General features: G+C 40.2%; 1 protein-coding gene across 8 annotated transcripts in view; it reads right to left on the reverse strand.

Annotated features, from left to right (window-relative positions):
* NAV3 (neuron navigator 3) overlaps positions 1 to 21,930 on the reverse strand; it is a 431,035-nt gene that overhangs the window by 148,190 nt on the left and 260,915 nt on the right. For all 8 annotated transcript variants that reach the window (XM_081211182.1, XM_081211181.1, XM_081211178.1 and 5 more), the window contains 2 exons: positions 9,216 to 9,288; positions 3,633 to 3,816 (listed from right to left, as the gene is read on the reverse strand). In XM_081211182.1, the coding sequence (XP_081067308.1) occupies positions 3,633 to 3,816; positions 9,216 to 9,288 (257 nt within the window). The remainder of the gene's footprint in view (positions 1 to 3,632; positions 3,817 to 9,215; positions 9,289 to 21,930) is intronic.

Below are 21,930 nucleotides of genomic sequence, written 5' to 3' on the forward strand. Positions count from 1 at the left end.
CAGGTATGAATAAGGCCATCAGTGCTGTGACCTTTGTGTATGTGTAAAATAAACGAAAATGAATCCGTGACTAACTCGCAAGTGAAATGTTGAAAAAGAGAATTCAGCAGAAGTGTTCAATATAACTATTTTCATTCCTTTCTCAGAAACAAAGGCTTATTGATGGCCAAAATGTCTCTCTTGTAAAACACCCTTTCCTTTCATATTTATCTTGATGGATTTGGGGCAGTCAACGTTATATCCTCCAGATGTTGCTTAACTACAACTCCTATCATCCCTGACTCCTTGGCATCCTTTGCAGTCTAAGGAAGATGGGAGTTGTACTGCAACAACTCCTTGACAACCACAGCAATATTAACAGCCTGGATATAAAGAAGGTTCCTCACTGGAAAGATACAAAGCTACTCAGATGCAGATTAATATGCCAACTTCCTCTCATTGCACCTTCTTTGAACATGCAAAGTGTGAATGTATTCACACATCTCTGAAGAAACATCATATGTTAGCTCCACTGGCATCTGAACAAAAATAAGCCCCTACTTTGCACATTTCACGGGGAAACTGAATAAGTCATGCATCCTCTCTGTTTTACCATCCAAGACACAGGCATAGGCAAACTCAGCCCTCCAAATATTTTGGGACTACAACTCCCAGCATCCCTAGCTAACAGGACCAGTGGTCAGGGATGATGGGAATTGTAGTCCCAAAACAGCTGGAGGGCCAAGTTTGCCTATGCCTGATCCAAGTTCTCCTTAGTGCATCAGACAAAGTGATCTCCCCCCACCCCCCAGCCTTTGGAAAGTGCACATTCTTCTCAGTGGAGAACTTCCCATGTGCTTGTCAGCCTCTACAATGATCTACACTGATCAAGGGTCAAGCAAAGGCTAATTACTCTGATTAATGTTTTTACAATCTACACTCCCTCACAGAGAAACATAACCATAGTGCCAGGCCACATTTTACCCTATTTTATTGGACCATGAGGAATGGCTCAATAGATCTTCATATTCCAATACATCAAGATCAGTGTGAGACATCTTTTTACTACTGTGCACTCTTAAAGTTACAGTCATTACATTAAATGATTCTACCTGACGAAAGGTATTCAAAGTAACATAAGGAATCTCAATGTTCCTTTTATCTTTTTTGGGGGAGGGCAGGGAATACATCTCAAACAATGCAACTCTAATTATAATACTGTATACCAAGTACAACTATTTTCAGCAATGTCCACTATGAATACTATACATGCACATTCATGCACAAATTAAGACAAACTATCTGCAAATGTTAGGATGACGGAAAACAATTCAATTTTTGGGAAATGATTCAGTTCATTTCCAAGCCAATCACAATTCAGCCTCACTTATCCTCCAAACCCTCCTCTTTATCTCTTGAACCCATCCCAACTACCCTTAATCACCCCACCCTGCAACCCTTTCATCTTCCTTTTAAAACACGCTTACCAACTAGGCCAGAAGTGGCAATGCTGCTCCAGCCACAGTAAAAGGGAGGAGGGTTTCTTCCTCCCACTTGGAGGAAGCCTCTTGCAAAGAACCCTTGCCCCTTGGGAAACTACACTGACTGCAATGTAAATACTACCCAATGTAGTTATTGCAATATTATAGTGTCATGAGCCGCAAAGCACTTTTCCTAATGATTTTAAGCTTCATTGGGAAAACAGTGCACACCTGTTGCCAACTATCCCACTGTAGATTGCATTTCAATAGCTAAAGCAGAAAAAAGGAACGAGTGAGAAACACTTTTTAATTCAACTCCTTACTCTTCAAAAGCACTGAAAAGAAGATGAGTGAAAAATTTACACAAAGCAACATGTTGTATTCAATTAAATATATATCACAAAATGTGCAGATTTGTTCTAACCATGAATTATATTAAGTGTTATGAAGTGTATTCTTTGTTCATGCTTACCAAAGTCTAATCATCTCTGTGTTGTGTTACTATTCTTACAGAATGATTTAGAGAAATATGTTTCACTGTATAAATAAAATCCTGTTGATTATCCCCTGTTGATAATCCAGATTTGAATTTTCTAGACAGCACTAACAGTGATATAACAGAGTACTTTACAAGCCTAGGTCAGTAGACTTCCAGTTACCATTTATTATACCTTCTACGAACCATGTTCAGTAAACTAAAAGATAAATGCAATTTAAGAGTGTATTACTCCATTTATAAGAAAGCGTGTTCTCCTTCATGGAGAGCACGTGTTGCGGTGGGGGCCGCCAGGACACTCCAAAGTTGGGGGCGGGCTAATTGTTCATTGGCCACTGATGCGATTGGGGCTTCCCTTGTTGTTGGGAAGAAGTTAATGTTGCCATTTGTTGATTGACAGCCAGAAATGCTAAAGCTCCTTGCACGAGGCTAGGGCTTCCTCTTTTCGACCGTGCATCGGATTGCCCGTCCCTCCCTCCCTAGAATTAGGGTTGTTTGCTTTGACCTTGCTATGCCTGTCATGGGGTCGTCTGCTCTTGGGGCAGGGGCCTGGTAGGAATTTTGTCCATCTGGCTGATTGGCTGGGGCCATTTGGTTTTTGCCTACTGCATAGCAAATCGTCACAACTTGTAAGGTTGCAGTTAGGCATTGGTTTATGGTTTGGTTGGTTGAGGGGAAGTGGTTGAGTGCCTGCCCTTGGTAGGTTGAGTGCCTGCCCCTATAATGCTGCTGCTGCGAGGGATTCCGTTAAAGGAATCGGGGGCTAACTATTGCTTGTCCACTCTGTCAAGGGGGCTCGGGCCATAGCAATGAGCTCCTGGTTGCATTTGGGGTGAGGGCAGGTTCCCTGCTCCGCGTAACCCCCAAGTGTATTCCCCCATTCTGACTTTCGCATCGTGCGGAATGTCAGTCTGTCCCCTATGGTGGGGGCAGATAGTCGCAACCAATGCCTAAGCAACCACTCACAAATTTGTATTTCAATAAAGTTGTGGCCAAAATTATGCCAAAAATCTTAAACAAAAATTCTGTGTGATGTGTTAGTTATTGGGGTGGCCCTGGGGACCTCGACATGCAATGTAAACAAACAGTGCATATTATTCAGAAAAGTAATCTCTGGAGTGTTTTAAGAACTGGGTGCTTTCTTGCCCTACCAGAGAAGATCATGTTCAATTATATGGTGTAGTGACAGCCCAGAGTACTTCCGTATTACACTATTTATGCCATAGTCATGCTATTCTGTGTAGTAAAAATAACTCTAGGAAGGGGAAGAATAGGCCTTATCCCTGTAATGTTTTCACAACAAACATTGCAGCACACAAGAGTTAGAAGAATCCATACTCTTATTTCTTTACTCTGTATGTCATTTTACATTTCACAAGTTGATCCCCTCAATGTGTAAGATATTTGTTTATAAATTAACAAGTTTCCCCAACTCCTCACGCCATATCATTCATGCCACTGTTATTGGGAACAACAGAGAAGTTAAAGTAACTGTTTGTGTGAATGCAACCTAAGGCTGCGATGCACACCTACTCCCCAGTCAAATTGAATTTAGGATTAATTCCTAAGTAGACAAGTATTTAGAATTGGTTTCTAAACAATTATTTCCCATTCAGGAGACCTTGAAAACCATTACAACATGGAAGCACTTTAATTGCATATTTTATCTGACCTACCTGGACTGCATATCTTGCTGTGTTTTGGGCTGGCCAATATCAGCAGGAGGTGGAGAATGAGAGACGTGCTGCTGTAGCTCTACCAAAGACTGATAGTACTGCTGTTGTTGGTGTTGCTGCTGTTTATAACGAGACAAACTGAAAAACAGCCCTAAAATGGCTTTCAAATTTCCATTCCTTATTTCTGAAAAAATGAAGAAAATATAAGAATTAGACTTCTGCTCTGCATGCTTTGAAGTTTCCACATCCTCTTCAACAGCAGACCCACAGACAATGCATTGTAGGAAGTTACCAAATGCAGGTCCTCATGTGCAAGGAGGTTAGTTAGAGGTTGCAAGTATAGCTAGTAAAGCTAGTTATGTTTTATCACTCCTCACATGGTGTCCTTCCTGCAGGAAGGCCCAACTGCTGCAGCTACAGACAGCTTACTACTCCAGAAAGGGGCAGAGGAGAGCTGACGTCTGGAACAGAGGGAGCCTACAAGAATCTGTAAAGGTGAGTCCGATCCATCTATAACTCATCGGAATTGTAGACAGTCACCCCACCACTCAAGTCTATTTACAAGTTTCACCCCAGCAGAATTTGATCTCCATCAGTCTGAAGACTGGATGCTTTGGATAAGCAGATTCCAAAGGTTCTTCTATATGTCTGAAATGGTTTGCACCAGTCCAAGATGAGCTAGGTAAGCACTTCCTATTTCACCATGATACAATTTTTGAGGGCCCCCTATTTGACTCCCGCAAGCAAGAGCAAGGAGAGTCAATATCCGGCTTCATCACAACCCTAGATGCTCTCATCCAGCACATACACAGTGAGGAGCTGGGCTTGGCTGTTCAACCTTAGCTTTGTCTCCCCATCTCCACACATGAGCACTCAGCTCAACTTGCCCCTCCACAGCCAACTTTTGCACCCAAAGGCTTAGCTAGCAAGCAAGCAAGCAAGCAAGCAGGCTGAGTTCTAGAGGTGCAGCCCTATCTCTCTCCTTTTATAAATTAGCCTTTGCTACAGAAGCAGCTGCTGTTAATCTGTTTGATAATCTGAAGCCTTCTTTCCCCACCTGTGCTCCCTTTCTGAAATTTATGAAGGTCACCAGTTCTGCTTCCCTAATAAATGTGTGTATGAAACCACATTATGAACCTCTTATTTTTTATGATTAATATGTTATTAGAAGAATTTCATTTGTAAATAAAGTGGTCAAAGAAAAAAGGGGTGTGGAAAAAAGTGCAGAAAGTAAACTGTAACGCAATTAGTATAATTAGCATCTACATTTCAAGCGGTTTGCAAAAATGGATAAAAAACAGACTTACATGAAAAATGCATTACAAGGCAGCTGCCTACATTTTCTTATACTGCCCAAACTGTATAATATAGTGTTTTAAACATTAGTATGAATCAACTACATGTTATACTTGAAACACAGCAAGGTCCTGTGCCTCCTTGTTTTCCTTTAATGTGGGGCAGATCATTATTGGGATTGTAATGTGCAGTGAAGGGGGGGGTTCTCTCTTCCTCCCCTTCCCAGGCGTGACCTCCCTGACAATCATCGTCCAGGCAGCTACACAACTTAGAAAAAAGTTCCCAATGGTATGAATCAGATCTTGTTTTCCTAAGCCTCGTAGCTACACAGGGAGCTAATCTGGGGTAGGTAGGGGAGAATAGCTCAACAGACTAGGGATAAACTTCCCTCCCTACACAATGCAATCCATACAACAATTTGGCCTCCTCCGCTGGCAATGAAAGTTGTTGCTGTTTATTATGACCGCAGACCAATAAAATTACTCAAAAAAATTACACAAATAAAACATACAGCTAGTTAAAATGAAACATACAGCTAAATAAAGCTTTAAAATGAATACATCAAAATATCTCCCCCAAACAGCCAACATACAATCTTTTTGCAAACTTCCCAGCAATGTGGCTTTCAAAATTCCCTGAAAATGTGCTTTATAGAGGGAGAACCAGCCTCTCTCTATACTTGTTATGCAGGTTCCTACGCAAAAGAATGTGAACAACAGACTCTATTGCTTCAGCTCCACAGAAACGCCAACCATTTGTTAACCAGAATCTTGTTGAATCATCCACTTAACAGCACAGCAAACAGCACATTAAAATGAACAAGCATAAATGCTTCCCTATACTCGGAGACAGGTATGAAGCTGACCCTTCCATAATATGAAGTGTCGTTAAGGAGCACCAGAGAACAAGATTCATTAGCTGCAGTTCTCAGCTAATAAGAGAAAAGCATGGCATGTAGCTGCATGCTATGCATTAATGTGTAAAGGGACCCCTGACCATTAGGTCCAGTCATGGCCGACTCTGCTTTCAGCGTGCCCGGCGCTCCGGGAAGCAGGCTGCGGATGTCTTCCTGAAGCCTGGAGAGCGAGAGGGGTCGGTGAGCACCGACCCCTCTCGCTCTCCAAGCTTCAGCGAAAGCCTGCATTCGCTACATAGGACGCACCCAGATTTCCCCTTCATTTTTGGAGGGGGAAAAGTGCGTCCTATGGGGCGAAAAATACGGTATTTTTATTTCTTTTATTTTTGAAATGGATGGAAAACATTTAACACACACACACTTCGCTTACAATAAAGGCAATTGTAAATATACTCTTAACTTGTTTCCTGGCAAGTAAATCCTGTTCTCTCAAACAAGGCTTCCCTCTCAAGCATGTGTGCATAGCCTAAGGCTATGATTACAAGGAAGCTACTATCAAACAACGGACTTTAAAAATCCAGCTGTGACAGGAAAAACTATTACTTTTTTTAAAGGCAGAATAAATGAGAAACACAATCCTGTATCATATAGGTTTTGGAGCTTTTCTTTTTTGGGGTTTTTTTAAATTACAGAATTAGATAAAACCCTAATAAATTATATCATTCTATGGAAGGTTAGCCATTGCTTTTTAAGTATTTCCAAACAGACTAGCATCATTGATTGCTTAAAGGACACCTGGTTACTGGATGTTCTTCTAAGAACATTTATTAATGCCAGACTCTTGTAGGATTGATCAGGTGAGAGCAGCATCATGAATTGTTGTGTACAAAATACACAGGATTGTATCCAATACTGCGTAAGTGGTGTTCTTCTCATGCAATTGGACTTTTGCTTCCTCTCATCTCATCTCCTCTCCTGACATGCCCCCAAACCTGCTGTGGAGGTGAAAGTTTCATTGCACAAGTCTGTTGCATGGGATTGGATAAAAGCATTGGATAAAAACCACAGAATTATATACCAAAAGCAATACTAGCATATTGAATATACAGAAATCCTGCAAATTTCCTTCCCAGGACCAATCCTACTATTAGGCTGAATAAGGCAATTCCACACACCCACAGGAAACAGATGTTGGGGGGCAGCAGCAGGGTGCCAGACATTATTCCTGAGCTCGCTTGCCATTTCCCTCTCTTGGAAGACAGAGCTGTGTGTGTTACACATGCTGTGAACCCCCTAAACTAGCCTGTTATGTTCACTTCCCCATTGCCAATGTTGAAGTAAGATTCAACAGCCAGCCTAGTCACTTTCTTTACATGGAACAGAATGGGTGCCATCTTGTCCTTTGTTCCTCAGGCAGCAAAACATTTTGGGCTGGGCTTGATCCTATCTGATCTCAAATACTACCTTAAAATATGGAAAACTCACATACTGTAGCTGTTCTTTTGATACTGACCATATATAGGCCTACTCAAGCTGAATTTGTGGTGTGGAATTTGTGAAGTGTGACTTTTAATACAAAATACAGAGCTTCATGTTGTAAAATACAACATTTATAAAATTGAGCAATTATTATATTAATTTATTAATAAGAACAACTTTGGGGAAAATTTCAGATATTTATATTTTGCATCTGCAGCATAAAGAGAAACAAACTGGTGACATAAACTGCAGTTAAATAGTTTGCAATTTGAATAATTATATATATTTATATTTCAAAATGGAGAAATACATTTGGGAAGTTTCTAAATATTTGCACCCTATTTCACACCAGTATATCACCTTTGCTCAGTACACAGACTTGGAACACTGGGAAGATACGGTACATACAGGCATTTTTTTCTAGAAAAAGAGGTGCTGGAACCAAAGTTGTTGAGTTTGCCCCACCGCCAAGGCAAAATAACATGAACTGCCACCTTACACCACTGACGGCCACGTCGCTCCAATCACCATGCCACCCACCACCTCCAAAACACAGTCCCAAGTGCCATGCCGTGGAACAGCACCACAATGCCACAAAGGTGTTGGAATGCAACCAGTAAGTGACAGAATGCACAAAAGAGGTGCCAGAACTCAGTTCCGGTGATTTCTGGCTTTAAAAAAGTATGATCCCCTTCCAGGAACATCAAACAAATCTATATTCTCTGATGTGAATGAGGGGGACCTATTATACTAAAAAAAAAAAAAAAAAAGTTTCCCACTGAAGTTAACAGAATCTGTTTTCTTTTGAATACAGTTGAGAGAGAAAAACATTTCATCCATTTGATCTTTTCAACATTGCTCAGATATATGTCAAAAAACTAATTACTTAAATCTTCTCAAGAGATGGGAACTATTAAGATAGTTCTAACAACTACATCTTATGTTTCCTATAAAAGAGAAAGTATAATTCAAAATTTATCAGTTTAGTCATCTATGCAAAAAAAAAAATGTCTTTCAACTCTACAATTCTATGATTTTTTCTGACTTGGTTATATGTAGACTACTCACCATTTCTCAGTTTTTAAGAGCCACTGAACATGATGCTACTTTAGAATTAGTCGGGAAGATTCAGTATAATGTTATGTCATTAAGTGCAGCACGTAAGCCTGCACACACAAAAAGTGTTTTAACTTCCAATCTTAAAAATAGTAATTCTAAATCTATGTAGTTTTACTGACAGTATCAGACAATGGCTGATATTCCCAGTAAATAACAAACTCCACAACTTGAGAAGATTCTGAAGCAAATGCTTGCAATTTCTGATCTGGCAATTTCTGATCTGGCAAATTCTGATGAGTTTTGCCAAAATGAGGTTTGCTCCTGACTTCAGTTGTCTGCACTATACAGTACAGTAAGTCACATATGCATTTTTCATTTTGTGCTTGTAGAAAGCATATTTCTAGCTATGAATCTTTAGGAAGAGGAAGAAATGGAGGCAAAGATATTCAAGGGGAAAGTGCTAATTTAAATAAATATTTCCCATAGGAAATGGGGTTTTTTAAGTGTTTTAATTTATGCCAAGAATTGTGTCAAACCAAAACTGTATTTCATAAGACAACTGCCGTATTTTTCACTCTATAAGACACACCAGACCATAAGATGCACCTAGTTTTTGGAGGAGGAAAACAAGAAAAAAAAGATTCTGCTTTTGCTGTGCAGTGATCCCTCCTGCTGTTCTGGCTTCTGGGATAGCTGCGCAGCCGGCATCCACTCCATAAGACGCACACACATTTCCCCTTACTTTTTAGGAGGGAAAAAGTGAGTCTTATAGAGCAAAAAATACGGTAATATCTTTTCCAAAATAATATACTGCAAATCAAGTTTGAAGAAGTACCTTTCCAGAAGGTAATTCACTATCTCTGATGATGATGATGATGATGGCTTTTTCTTACCTTCCGCAGAAAGACCTTGGACATTTACTCCTCTGGCTGCCAGAAAGTTAAGGCAGACATCAACATTCTCAATCTGCAAAATGAACATGAAATAGCAAAGCAGTTAAAGGCTATTTTGCAAGATGGACTTGAATGCAGCAAAGGGAGGGGGAGAGAGATATGAATACTTTGCATTCATCACATACTCCAGTTCTTTAGTAAAGTTTAACAAGAATGATTACTGTTAATTGGTCAGCTGCTATAAAAGCTTTCATTGTCCACTTTGGTGCTTAAAAACAATTCATAAAGGCTTGATCCAGAATGGCACACTGACAAATCAGCAACCCACCTACTTACCATAAAACTGGATTCTGTATACAAAAATAAGCAACAATGGACAATACTGCAGCGTGTGTACAAAGTCGTGGGTGAACAGATGATTCAATGACAATGTGTCAAGAGCAAAATGGGGGAAATGGGTTGTAAAAAGTATGGGATAAGGTGTGATATCAGAAGATATTATTTACTAAGCTTTGTGAGCGAGCTTTGTATGTGTTATTATTTAAACTAAATTAAATAATGACAATAATACTTCAGTAATATTATATGATTATCACCACCACCACCATTATCTCTTGAATTCCTTCATGTTAATCTGGGAAACCTGTTTCATTAACAATGGTTTGCGTGTAAAGACCCCCAAGACCTCCCAAAGAAAGACACAGTTGACACCAATATTAGTTTAAGGTTACTGGCATAATTTTGGCCACAACTTCATTGATTACTGAATGTGAGTGGTTCGCTTAGGCATTGATTCAACTAGCTGCACCTACACCTCTGGCAGGGCAGCACTGACAACTGGACACCGGCAGAAGTCAGTAAGGGTAAACAGACTGAGGGAGCATTGGTCCTACCACAGATGTAACCTCACCCCAAAATGCTCCTAGGTGCTGTGGCATGGCCCTAACCCCTGGAAGGGGATCGGACAAAAGCATGGCAAGCGCCTGGATTCCTTTAAAAGAATACCCTATTGCACATTGGGAGGGGCAGGTGTGTCAACCTCCCCTCACCACACCTTGAACCAATGCCTAACCTCCAAACCTTACAAAGTTGTGACAATTTGCTACACAGGAGGCGAAACCCAAGTGGCACCAGCCAATCAGCCAAATGGGGAAATTCCTACTGGGCCCCTGCCCCAAACGCAGATGACCCACAACAGCATAGCAAGGTCATAGCAAGACCCTAAATATAGGGAAGGTGGGTGGGTGAACCGGTGCACAAAGCGCTAAGAGGAAGCTCGACGCAACGTGCAGTTGTATAAATAGGTCCCCCAGCTGCAAATTCTCTCAACCCCATTGGCCAGAATTACCCCAGCAACTGAGGGACCCAATCGGGTTGTGGTGGCTATCCAAACAATCCCACCCACACAAATGGTAAGGTCAGTTTTAGTGATTTCACTGCAACACATGCCCTCCGTGAAGAGGACACGATTTTTCATGAAGTTCCAGGTTCATTCTAGGCTTATCTACCACTGGTTTATCAACTTACATATTTGTGAAGAATAGCTATTTCATAGGGAAATGATGAAGGAACAAATGACTTCTGAAAAATAGTATTTTAATTCTATCCCCCCCCCCCCATCAACCCACCAGAAGCTCCTTTTAACACTTGGGCTATTCACTCCATCCACAAAAGCTCAGAGTAAACTGCATGCCAAAAGTATAGAAGGCTATATTTTATGCTGGAAAGAACACACCAAGTTACTGCAATGAAAAACAAACATTTATCAAAGTAGTTCTTCATGTAGGATATGAAAAAGCATCCAAAGGACAACTATCATCTGTCAGGGCAAGGGTGAAAACATCTCTCCCAAGTATGTTTTGCTAAGACCAACAAAATGTAAATAATATAATAGCTAACACATTAAACTAAACATATTGGTCTATATTTTAACGACACTTTCATATAAATCTGGACTAACTTCACTGAAGTAAATATGCAGAATTCAAAATTACCCTCCTGCCTGCAAAGTCTGAAGTGTCATTTGATAGAATGTTAAATGATGTTTACTGGAGATAATTGTATAAGCACAAAACTGGTATTTTTTTATATAAAAAAAATCAAAACTGAACTTGCTATGAATATCTTCATTTATATGAAGAAATACTTCCGCACAGTAATTAACAGCATCATTGATATTTGCAGAGGTGGTTGCAAGAAAAAGAAAGCTCTGTGAAGAAGTTTGGACACTTCTGTAAACATATTTCCTGTGTTAAGCGTCAATTTATTCAAAAACAAAATTGCCTTTTATTGCACATATGGTTACCGAATAATACAGGGGGTTTTTTGCAGCAGGTTGCTGACACAACAATAGAAGGGGCGAGAAAAAGCAGATTAATTAATCCTTTTTGAACAATTTGTTAACTGTTTCTAGATTCTTGAGTGTGAAGTCATGTATAACAGTATAAGGACTTACACATGTCCATGGTGTTATTACATCTGCATTTGCTGAATAAAACAAACTAGTGCAGCTTAACAGGTAGAACTCAGTTCAAATCCCACCCCAGCCAAGAATTCACTATTTCATCAAAAGCAAACCACTAATCCTTTTTGCTCTCAGGCCTCATTAGCAATATGAGGATAACCACAGTGACCTTCCCTAACAGTATCTTGCAAAGATCACCAAGATAATGTATAAGAACTACACTGAACGCTTGAAATGTGCTACATAAATGCTGTTAGAAGATCCAGCATGACACTGGGTAATAAATTATTGGGGTTATTTTTCACTTTCATTTCCACTCAGTGATTAAAAAAAAAAACACACACTTCAAAGTTTAACCATTTTGAAGCTTTCATTGTGTACATAAACACTGCTTTAATTACCTTCTCTTTTGCCTTGGCAAACCACAATTATTCTTTGAACTCAGACCCCAACAGCCCTAAACACATTTTATTCAAACTTACAAGCAGATGAAAATAATTTAAATTTTGCAGTTGCAGAAGTTTGAATAGACTTTATCCAGCTTCTAAGCTCTCCATACTGTTTCAATCAGAGCTAGCTAGAATGGGTCTCTGAAATCAATGTTTACTAAAGGAGCAAATTTTAGGGTTAATGTAGTATACGGTGCCTTTTTACTTCCTACTTATACTTCTTAGTAATGCTTGTCTATATTGTTGGGTTTTACATAAGGCAGGATAGTCACTCTGTCAACATAACACAAAACAACAAATCTCATCTAGGCAATATGCTCCATTTAAAAAAATAAATCAGTCCTACAATGTACCTAGTGTATGCATCTCTATCCTGGGATCGGCCAATCCATCCTCTGTAATCTCACTGAAATCTGTGATAAAATGCTGTGAGCAAAGCAAATATTACAAGAATTGTGGCTTATGCAATATTAAAGCTACAAATCTTACAAGTACTGAATAAAAGATGTGTGTGAAAAGTTCAGAAAGGGCTGTAACTCAAGCAAGAAACTAAAACAATATAAAAAAGAAAGGCAAGTCCAATGTATCCAATGGAAATTTTAAAAGGCAAATAGGGTTGAGACTCACAAAAAAGTTAAGTACCTGTTATGAGAGACAGGAATACTATGTTCATCACAGCTCTTTCCCACTAAGTCCACTAGTGAGAGCTGAGGGTGCTATGTGCTTAAAACTTTGAGAGAAATATGAAGGAATTTGGAAGTTAGATTGAAGGTTTAATATTCTTTTGGGACCCAGTTTATTTCTTTTAAAAAAGAACTTAATAATTGTAGTATAAATAGAGAAGATTGTTATAGTTGTTCAACGGGTTAGGACTATGGCTGGAAGAGATTAGATGCAGCAACCTTATTGAATCTGACCATAAAGGTAAAGGTACCCCTGACCGTTAGGTCCAGTCGCGGACGATGCTGGGGTTACGCGTTCATCTCACTCTATAGGCCAAGGGAGCCAGCGTTTCTCCGCAGACAGCTTCTGGGTCATGTGGCCAGCATGTCTAAGTTGCAGCGCACAAAAATGCTGTTTACCTTCCAGTCGGAGAGGTACCTATTTACTGTATTTTTTGCCCTATAGGACGCACTTTTCCCCCTCCAAAAATGAAGGGGAAATGTATGTGCGTCCTATGGGGCGAATGCAGGCTTTCGCTGAAGCCTGGAGAGCAAGAGGGGTCGGTGCCCACCGACCCCTCTCGCTCCCCAGGCTTCGCGCAGCTCTCCGCAAGCCGTGGGAACCCGCATTGGGCTCCCACGGCTTGCGGAGAGTTGCCTGTTCTGGGGGCTGGGGGAGAAATAATTCCCCCCCTTTATTTCCCCCCAAAAAAACTAGGTGCGCTTTATGGGACGGTGCGTCCTATAGGGCGAAAAATACAGTATCTACTTGCACTTAATGTGCTTTTGAACTGCTATGTGGGCAGGAGCTGGGACCGAACAACAGGAGCTCACCCCTGTTGCAGGGATTTGAACCACCGACCTAACAATAGGTAATTAGAAAGACAATAGGCAATTAGGAAGACAACAAGCTGTTTACTACCTACAGATTTTCCCAGATATGTAAAAATATTAGCAATGCACATTCTGAATTCATCCCTGTGAAGCAAAAGGTTAATTTCCCCCTTTTGAGGTGCTTGAATGGAATACAAGGTGAGTATTTCATACAGTATCTTAATATTTTACAAAAGAAAAATTGCAAATCAAAATTTAGTTTGAGCATATGTCATTATCCAGTAATTGCAAGTAAATAAATTTACATGAATAATTCAATTGTTGGATAGAAACTCACCACTGGCTTATCTTAAAAATGTATATTCTTTATCATTGATTTTCGCATTACTAAGAGTTGCTTTCATCTCCTTCCTCTGGCAGATTGCACCTTCTCTGCTTCCAAACATAATGAATTATAGCATGTACACAGGATAATTAATGATGACTAATACAACTATATATTATTCCTTCCTTTCCCAGAGATTAATCAGTTCCATAAATATGACAATCTGCCAGATTCTCAAGCCTTTACTAAAGAAATTATACTGGTGAGAGCCCAGAATCCTAAGCACGCTTAAGAGAAGTATTTTATTTAAAGAAATGGACACTTCTAAGGAAATGTGACAACGATTAACGATTAAAAGATAGATTTGTTATGTTTCTGTGTTTTTGCATCCATTGCCAAAAGTAGATTTAAAAGCCCCAAAGATTGATGAAGAGCTTGGATGCTGGACAAGACGTCTATATATATAAAACTTCCACCCTACAATAATGCTTCTTTTTTTCTTTTTAAAAAAATCAGCGTTCATTTATGAAGTTGTGATATGGATTCTGTTAAACTCATTTGGGGAGTGTGGAGTCTTTTCTTAGGAAATTCTAAGCACAATATCCTTAAATTGGATAGGAAGGTTATTTGACATGAAGTATTCACAGAGACAAATAAAGGCTTTCCATTGATTATATGTACTTTTGTTACCTACTTGTCTTTTCCAGTTTCTCTGCGTATTCAGCTCTTAAGAGATTCTTGAGTAATCTTAACTCATGGTCCTGAGGTCTGGGGCTGAGATCCAACAGAAAATGCCACTGGCAAAACGCAGGAGGCTATTTTGACTCAACAGGAGGTGACCTGTGCCACCTCTCATGCTGGTCTGGAGAGGCCCCCAACACTTTGAAGCACATTTTCAGAGTGTACAAGGGACTGCTGGGAAAAAGGGAATCAATGAAAATAACCACCCTCCTTCTGCAAGTGTGAACATCCGGGGATGGGGGTGGGAGATACTCCAGCAAGCCTAAGTCTAGTTAGGATCCAAGCTATCGTACCAAAGGGCAGAAGTACCATGGTACCTTGGGTTACATACACTTCAGGTTACATACGCTTCAGGTTACAGACTCCGCTAACAGAAATCGTGCAGTGGCGGCGCAGCGGCAGCAGGAGGCCCCATTAGCTAAAGTGGTGCTTCAGGTTAAGAACAGTTTCAGGTTAAGAACAGACCTCCAGAATGAATTACGGTAAGTTCTTAACCCGAGGTACCACTGTACATGTTATGAAGCTCCATTATTTCATAAACAGGGCTGTTCTTTTTTATAATTTTATATATTTATTTTATAAACAGGGCTGTTCTTAAACCGAGGTACCACTGTAGTACAATTTTATACATGTAAAGTCTACCTATTTTCAATCAAGCTTAATCAAAGCTAAATGTTCATAGGATTGCAATATCAAACACAAATTGAGCATTATTATCCTAAGCATAATTACCATTAAAACAGGACTAGAGCTTTTTTGAAATAAACACATTTTGAAATAAACACAGGCCAGATAAATAAAGTTCTAAGTGGGGGTTGACACCAAGTTCTAAGTGGGGGAAAGCCCCACAAGATACAACAACTGATCAAAATAACCAGAAAATCAGCTGTTTCAAAAATACAGCATTTTTCTTTTGTTTCAGAATGAAAAAATACAGGATAATCTTTAACCTATGCCATTTTAGGAAGAGGGAAAGCGAGAGAATGAGGGACACTCACACATGATAAAATGATAAATATGGTTCTTATAAGCTGCCATATTAATGTATGAAATGAATGTGTTATTACATCAGTACTTATTAGAAGTGTTATACAGCTGTTCATCACCACAGGAACCAAAGCAATATAAAATGGGCATAAATAAACTAACCATGTCAAAGAGTGCAATGCAAAAAAACAATAAAATCATAAAATAGCTTAAAAGCTATTATGCATTATGTGGTTGCTAATGTTAATAGCAAACAATGGGCGAGGAAAACGGCTGGTCCTGCAACTATTACTGGTTATTTTCTTTCTTCTCCTTCTTCTTCAGAGATCACTTGTACCCAATTAAGATTGTCTTACATGAATATGGTCTTAACAGTGTGCATGTCCTTAAGTGACTGTTGTTCGGACTGGCTGAACTCCCATTATCCCTCATTCCTGTTTTAAAGTCCTTTGTGAAATGAAATATCTTCCCTTACACTCCTTGGTGTTCTTGCCCTGACTGTTTATACCCCATTTGCCTCCATCCAGCATACTGATTTAACCAAAAAACCTTTCAGCTGTCTTTGCGTAACCTTTTCTGTCCTTGGATATAAGTGATTCCCCCACCTTTCCTTCCTCTTTTTCAGTCTTCTGCTTCTCTTTATATCTTTCTGAAGTTGTGAGACACATGCAGAAGAGAATCATAATTTCCTAGGAGGAAAATCAGCAAGCCAGTCAACCATCTTAAGCACTCACTACATCAATGAGATTTCCCCCCCTCTCGTTGTTATGTAGACCTCCTGGGTGCATGTTATCAGCTTATAAAGTTTGCTAAGTCAGTCAGGTTTCCAGACAAGGTTAAGTATTTTTGAGTATTTGCAGTAGATAAACCTAAAACTCAGCATGACCAAGTAACAAGGAAGCAGGTATACGAACGACAGATATGCATGATATGTTGGTGAAATATTTCTGCTTAGAAACAAATAACACTAGGTATGCAGAACTCCTTCTGGGCAGGCTTTTTGAGGAAATGATGCTGAACAAGAGATTAAATGCTATCCCAAGGCCAGCCGCAAAGATGAATAGATACTGCTGTGAAATGTCACAGTTTGCTAACAGAACTTAGAATGCCCTACTTGATGAAAAGCCCAAGGCTATTAGTTGTTGTTGGTGGTGGTGGTGGTAGTGAGGAGTTATATGTCCAAGGACAAAGAAACATTTAAAATTGGTGGTTTTAAAAAATGCAGTCTTCAGCTGCTGGGGTTGACACATCACCACTGAAAAATAAGCAATGGTGGCAAAAGGGGGGGGGAGAGAGAGGAAAAAAAGTGAGACTAGGGGCTTTCATCTCAGTCTAACTCACAATTAGACAATGTGGTTCAACAATCTCAAGTATCCCCTAAATCTCTTCTGGTAGTAGAATCCCCCAATCCTCCAGAGCAAATCTGGGGACAGAAGGGAGCATGCAAGGGGAGGAGGGGGGATTCTCATTGCACCAGCAGGAATCCTTGAACTGGCTTACGCAGGAACAAGAGGTTAGCACAATTTGGTGCAGGGGAAGCTGCTTTATACTCATTCAGACTACTGGTTTATCTAGCTCGATATTCTACACCAGGGGTTGTCAACCTGGTTCCTACAGCCCACTAGTGGGCGTTTCAGGATTCTAGGTGGGCGGTAGGTGGTTCTACATCACAAGCTGGATCCTCCTTCTATTGAGCACTGGTGGGCGGTAAGGAAATTTTACCATCAAGAAAGATGCATTAGTGGGCAGTAGGTATAAAAAGGTTGACTACCCCGTTCTACACAGACAGGATTTCAGACTGAAGACTTTCCCAGCCCTACCTGGAGATTCCAGGAATTGAAACAGTGGTCTTCTTGACTAAGAAGCCTGTGCTCTAAAGGAAACTGCAGAAACTGCAGAGGGTGGAATGATGGGACGTTGTTGTGTCATGAATGCATTAAAAGGTAAAGGGACCCCTGACCATTAGGTCCAGTCGGGACCGACTCTGGGGTTGCGGTGCTCATCTCGCTTTATTGGCCAAGGGAGCCGGTGTACAGCTTCCGGGTCATGTGGCCAGCATGACTAAGCTGCTTCTGGCAAACCAGAGCAGCGCACGGAAACGGCGTTTACCTTCCTGCCGGAGCGGTACCTATTTATCTACTTGCACTTTGGCGTGCTTTTGAACTGCTAGGTTGGCAGGAGCAGGGACCGAGCAACGGGAGCTCACCCCGTCATGGAGATTTGAACCGCTGACTGCTTAGCCTCTAAGCTTCTCTCTCCTAAGATGTTGATGGTGGGCTGTTCCTGTTTGTTGCTACTGCCAACAGAGAAAGTGGAAGTGCTTAAGTCAGCATTCATGTAGTAATATATCTTATTTGAATAAACCTGAGTTGTTTGGTGCCTGCTGCTTCAAGCATTTTGGTTCTTATGAGTCAGGCCTCTTAATGTCTAGGCAAATAAATTGCAAGTCAAATCAAGACCCTGGTTTCTGTTCCTTGGGAATACGGTAGCTATTTGTTTCATAGCTGTATAGGGACGTATCATTGGATCATCTATCCCAAGTGCAGCTTACATTGGTTCTGAATTTCAGTTTAATAATACACATTGAAGGGGGGGAATTTATATAATATTGCTATTGATGTTATTTTAAGTGGTGGGTAGCATTCTGCACATTCTTTGTATCTTTAGCATGCTCAAACGTTTCCTTTGAAACAATCATATAAATAGACTTTGATGAATCCGACATATTTTTCTAATCCTTCTGTTACCCTGAAAGAAATTTATTCATTCCTGCAACAAACAGGTGTGCCTAGAATATTTCTTAGAGTCAACTACTGTCTTGGTATGTTTACAAGGCCAACTAACAGAGTTTGATTATAGCATACTTTTGTGCTCAGATAAACACATTCAAAAAACAAACTGTGTAATTGTGAATAGTTTGCTGTATTTTTGTTACAAGGCATGCCTATTTTACTAAATCACATTACCGACAACACAATGCAATGCAACCAATACAGGCCCAATTCACTAGCAATGTACGTAAATTATATTATTAATATTTATTACATTTGTATACTGCCTTTCATTTAAAGATGCCAAGGCAGTTCACAACATAAAAATACAAAAGGAGAATACAAAATATACATGATAAAGCAAAAACAAACCAATAACCCCGCACTTCCACAAACACATTTAAAAGCCATATACAGTGGTACCTTGGGTTAAGTACTTAATTCATTCCCGAGGTCCGTTCTTAACCTGAAACTGTTCTTAACCTGAAGCACCACTTTAGCCAATGGGGCCTCCTGCTGCTGCCGTGCTGCCGGAGCACAATTTCTGTTCTCATCCTGAAGCAAAGTTCTTAACCCGAGGTACTATTTCTGGGTTAGCGGAGTCTGTAAGCTGAAGCGTATGTAACCTGAAGCGTCTGTAACCCAAGGTACCACTGTAATGTTATGTAATCAGTTGAACACCCGGTTAAAGAGAAATACTTCACCTAAAGATATGCAATGAAGGAACCAGCCAAGTCTCTGCTCCCTGAGAAGAGCATCCCACAAATGGGGAGCAAACAGAGAAGAGGCCCAGCCTCATATTGTCACCTTCCAGATCTCTTGGGTCGATTTATATGGCGAGAGGCAGTCCTTGAGGTACTGCAGTCCTAAGCCATTTAAGGCTTTATAGTTCAAAACCAGCACTTTGATTTGGGCCCAGAAACTTAATTGGTTGCCAGTGCACTCAACCCAGATCCTTAACCTCTGCTGCCTTGTGGGATATCTTAGGGAGAAGAAAAGGCTAAGGAGTAAACTCTACACAAATCTGGAGTAGAGTCCCTAAGATGGTTGGATGGTGCCTTATACGCTTCCTTCCGGCAACTCCTGCAGCCAAGTTGGTGCCAAACATATTGCTCTGCTTTCCTTTGGACCACATCTGTGAGGCTGGGGATGGGGTCTTGTCATCTGGGCATCCCAGGACGTCCATACAAACTGTCCAGGCTTGTGCCCCAGAGAGGTCACTTTGATGCAAAAACACCACAGCAAAAACACCACAGTAGGCAGCAGTAATGAGCTACCAGTCTCTGGAGCCACAGCAGCCCCTGTGATTCTCTAGCAGTTTGACTTCACCTCCAGAGGTACACTCCATTGTCTTCCGAGAAAGACAGATGCCAACAAAATGAGGAGAGCGCTGCCTATGTGGTCTATCTGGTGCCACCTAAGCTAGCCTGTTGTTCTCAGATACAGTGGAATATTATGTCCCGTCACCAGTTTTAAAGAAAGATTTAAATTCCAGTCCTGTTGGCTTTTGTTCACGAAATTTGAGGGGAGCCATCTTGTCCTCTAACCCATGCAGCAAATGCCTTGGGCTTCTCCCCTGCCTGCCATGAGGGAAAATAGGCTTAGAATTTATTTCTTTGTTGGTATAAATTACTACTCTTCAGAAAGGCACCATCAATATCATAAGAATATTTATAGATTTGGTCATTTCACATTTAATCTGCAGGGCTTTGAAGATTTGACTAATCTGAAGCTAAACATTTCCTTTTAAAAACAAAGTTGTACAACTATGACTAACCTAACTGCTAGCCTTGACAACATCCCTTTAATAAGAAGCAGACTGGCTGCCTAGAGGCCTCACTAGAACTTTTAACAATTTCCAGATTTTGAAATATTTCACAGAAAACTAAGATTCTAATTATTGACCATTTTAAAAATAAAGAATTTAAAAGTAATGTTGCATATTAAATTGCTCTATACATTTTTGTTTTCTCATTTCTCCCCCACTCCTCCAAACCCATTGCCTGAAAGCTATTAAATCAAAACAATTTCCCATTAAAATTTAACTGGGCCAAACTTAAGAGAAGATCGTTCACTTTCATGGGTGGTCACAATATTAATCACTTTTGGGGCATGCTACCTTTTACCATCCTGGTCTGTCTGCTGACTTATTCTGTGGTGATAAAAGCCAACAGCTTTTAATCTCTTATCTTAGCACTAGGACCTCACAGTCCTAAGATGAGATAAACCTATGTCTACTGTATTTTAGAGCAATCAGAGGCTTATCTCCAAACTCAGTGCTGTGGGACTACAGTACTAAGACTGGACATAAGCCTGTGCCTGCTAATGATTGACAGGTAGGTATCCCACCCACCAGTCAAAAATGGCGCACAGGCAAGTTGTAGATCCAGCTCTTGGGCTGAAAAAGCTTCTCCACACCTGCTGTTGAGAAATAAGTCCTATTGCATTAAATTGAGCTCACATACCTCTGTGTGGTGGGTATGGAATCGCAGCCTATAGGGACAGGCTACAAGGACAGGCTAGTTCATAATAACTGATACAGCTAAATCCTACCTTCTCCTGCAGTGCACCCTTCCAGACATCCTTTTTACTGCACATTCATTATGATTTGTGCTCATTTTGCTATTAGGGCAGCCACATGCAATCCAGCTTTCAATACTCTTTGTGCCTGCAAAGTGTTGGGGTAGTTATACTGCTTCATTTCCAATCACTGCATATCCCATCACTTCCTGCTGAAATCCCTTAATTTTTTATACCATAATTGTTCTGGACTGCAACAATGTTGTGGCACTGGAGAAGCATTGTACAACCAGAGTCTATCACCAATGCACTGTATCAAGGACATATTGCAGAATACACCTGCAGTCTGGAGAGGCCAAGAATCATAGATAACATCCTTGGAGTTTGCTTTCTTTTACATATACAGCCCGAAAAATATGCTTTCTTTTCTTTCTTTCTTTTACAGGAAGGTCTGAAAAAGCAAACGAACCTGTTCTCCAAAGATTACTGAGTTCCACAAAGTATTTAAAAAGTTTTAAAAGTGGCAACCCACTAACTATACTGGTTAAACCCTTGCTTTATAAAATAAAAATAAAAATAGGTCTAATATTTTTAAGCCACCATCATATTCTATGGCAGTGAATTCCATAAGCTAACTATGCACTGCGTGAAATAGTAATTTCTTTTTGTCTGTCCAGATTCAGAACAAACATACAATCAATTTCATTGGATATCCTGGTTTTAGTACAATGAAGAAAAATACTTCTCTCTCTCCCCCACTCATCATGTTATAAGCCAGTTTCATGATCCTCTCAAAGGTCTTTCTTAATAAACTAAAAGCCATATAAGCTTCATCCTTCTGGTCTAAGCCCAATATCATTTTAGCTGCTTTTCTTTTGTGAACCATTTCCAGAGGTGAGAAAGCCTTTTTGAGATAGGAGTGAAGGAATCAACAAGTGCGGCTCTGAAAAGGGGACAAGGTT

This window comes from Podarcis bocagei, assembly GCF_964188305.1.
Source record: "Podarcis bocagei genome assembly, chromosome: 10".
NCBI lineage: Eukaryota > Metazoa > Chordata > Lepidosauria > Squamata > Lacertidae > Podarcis > Podarcis bocagei.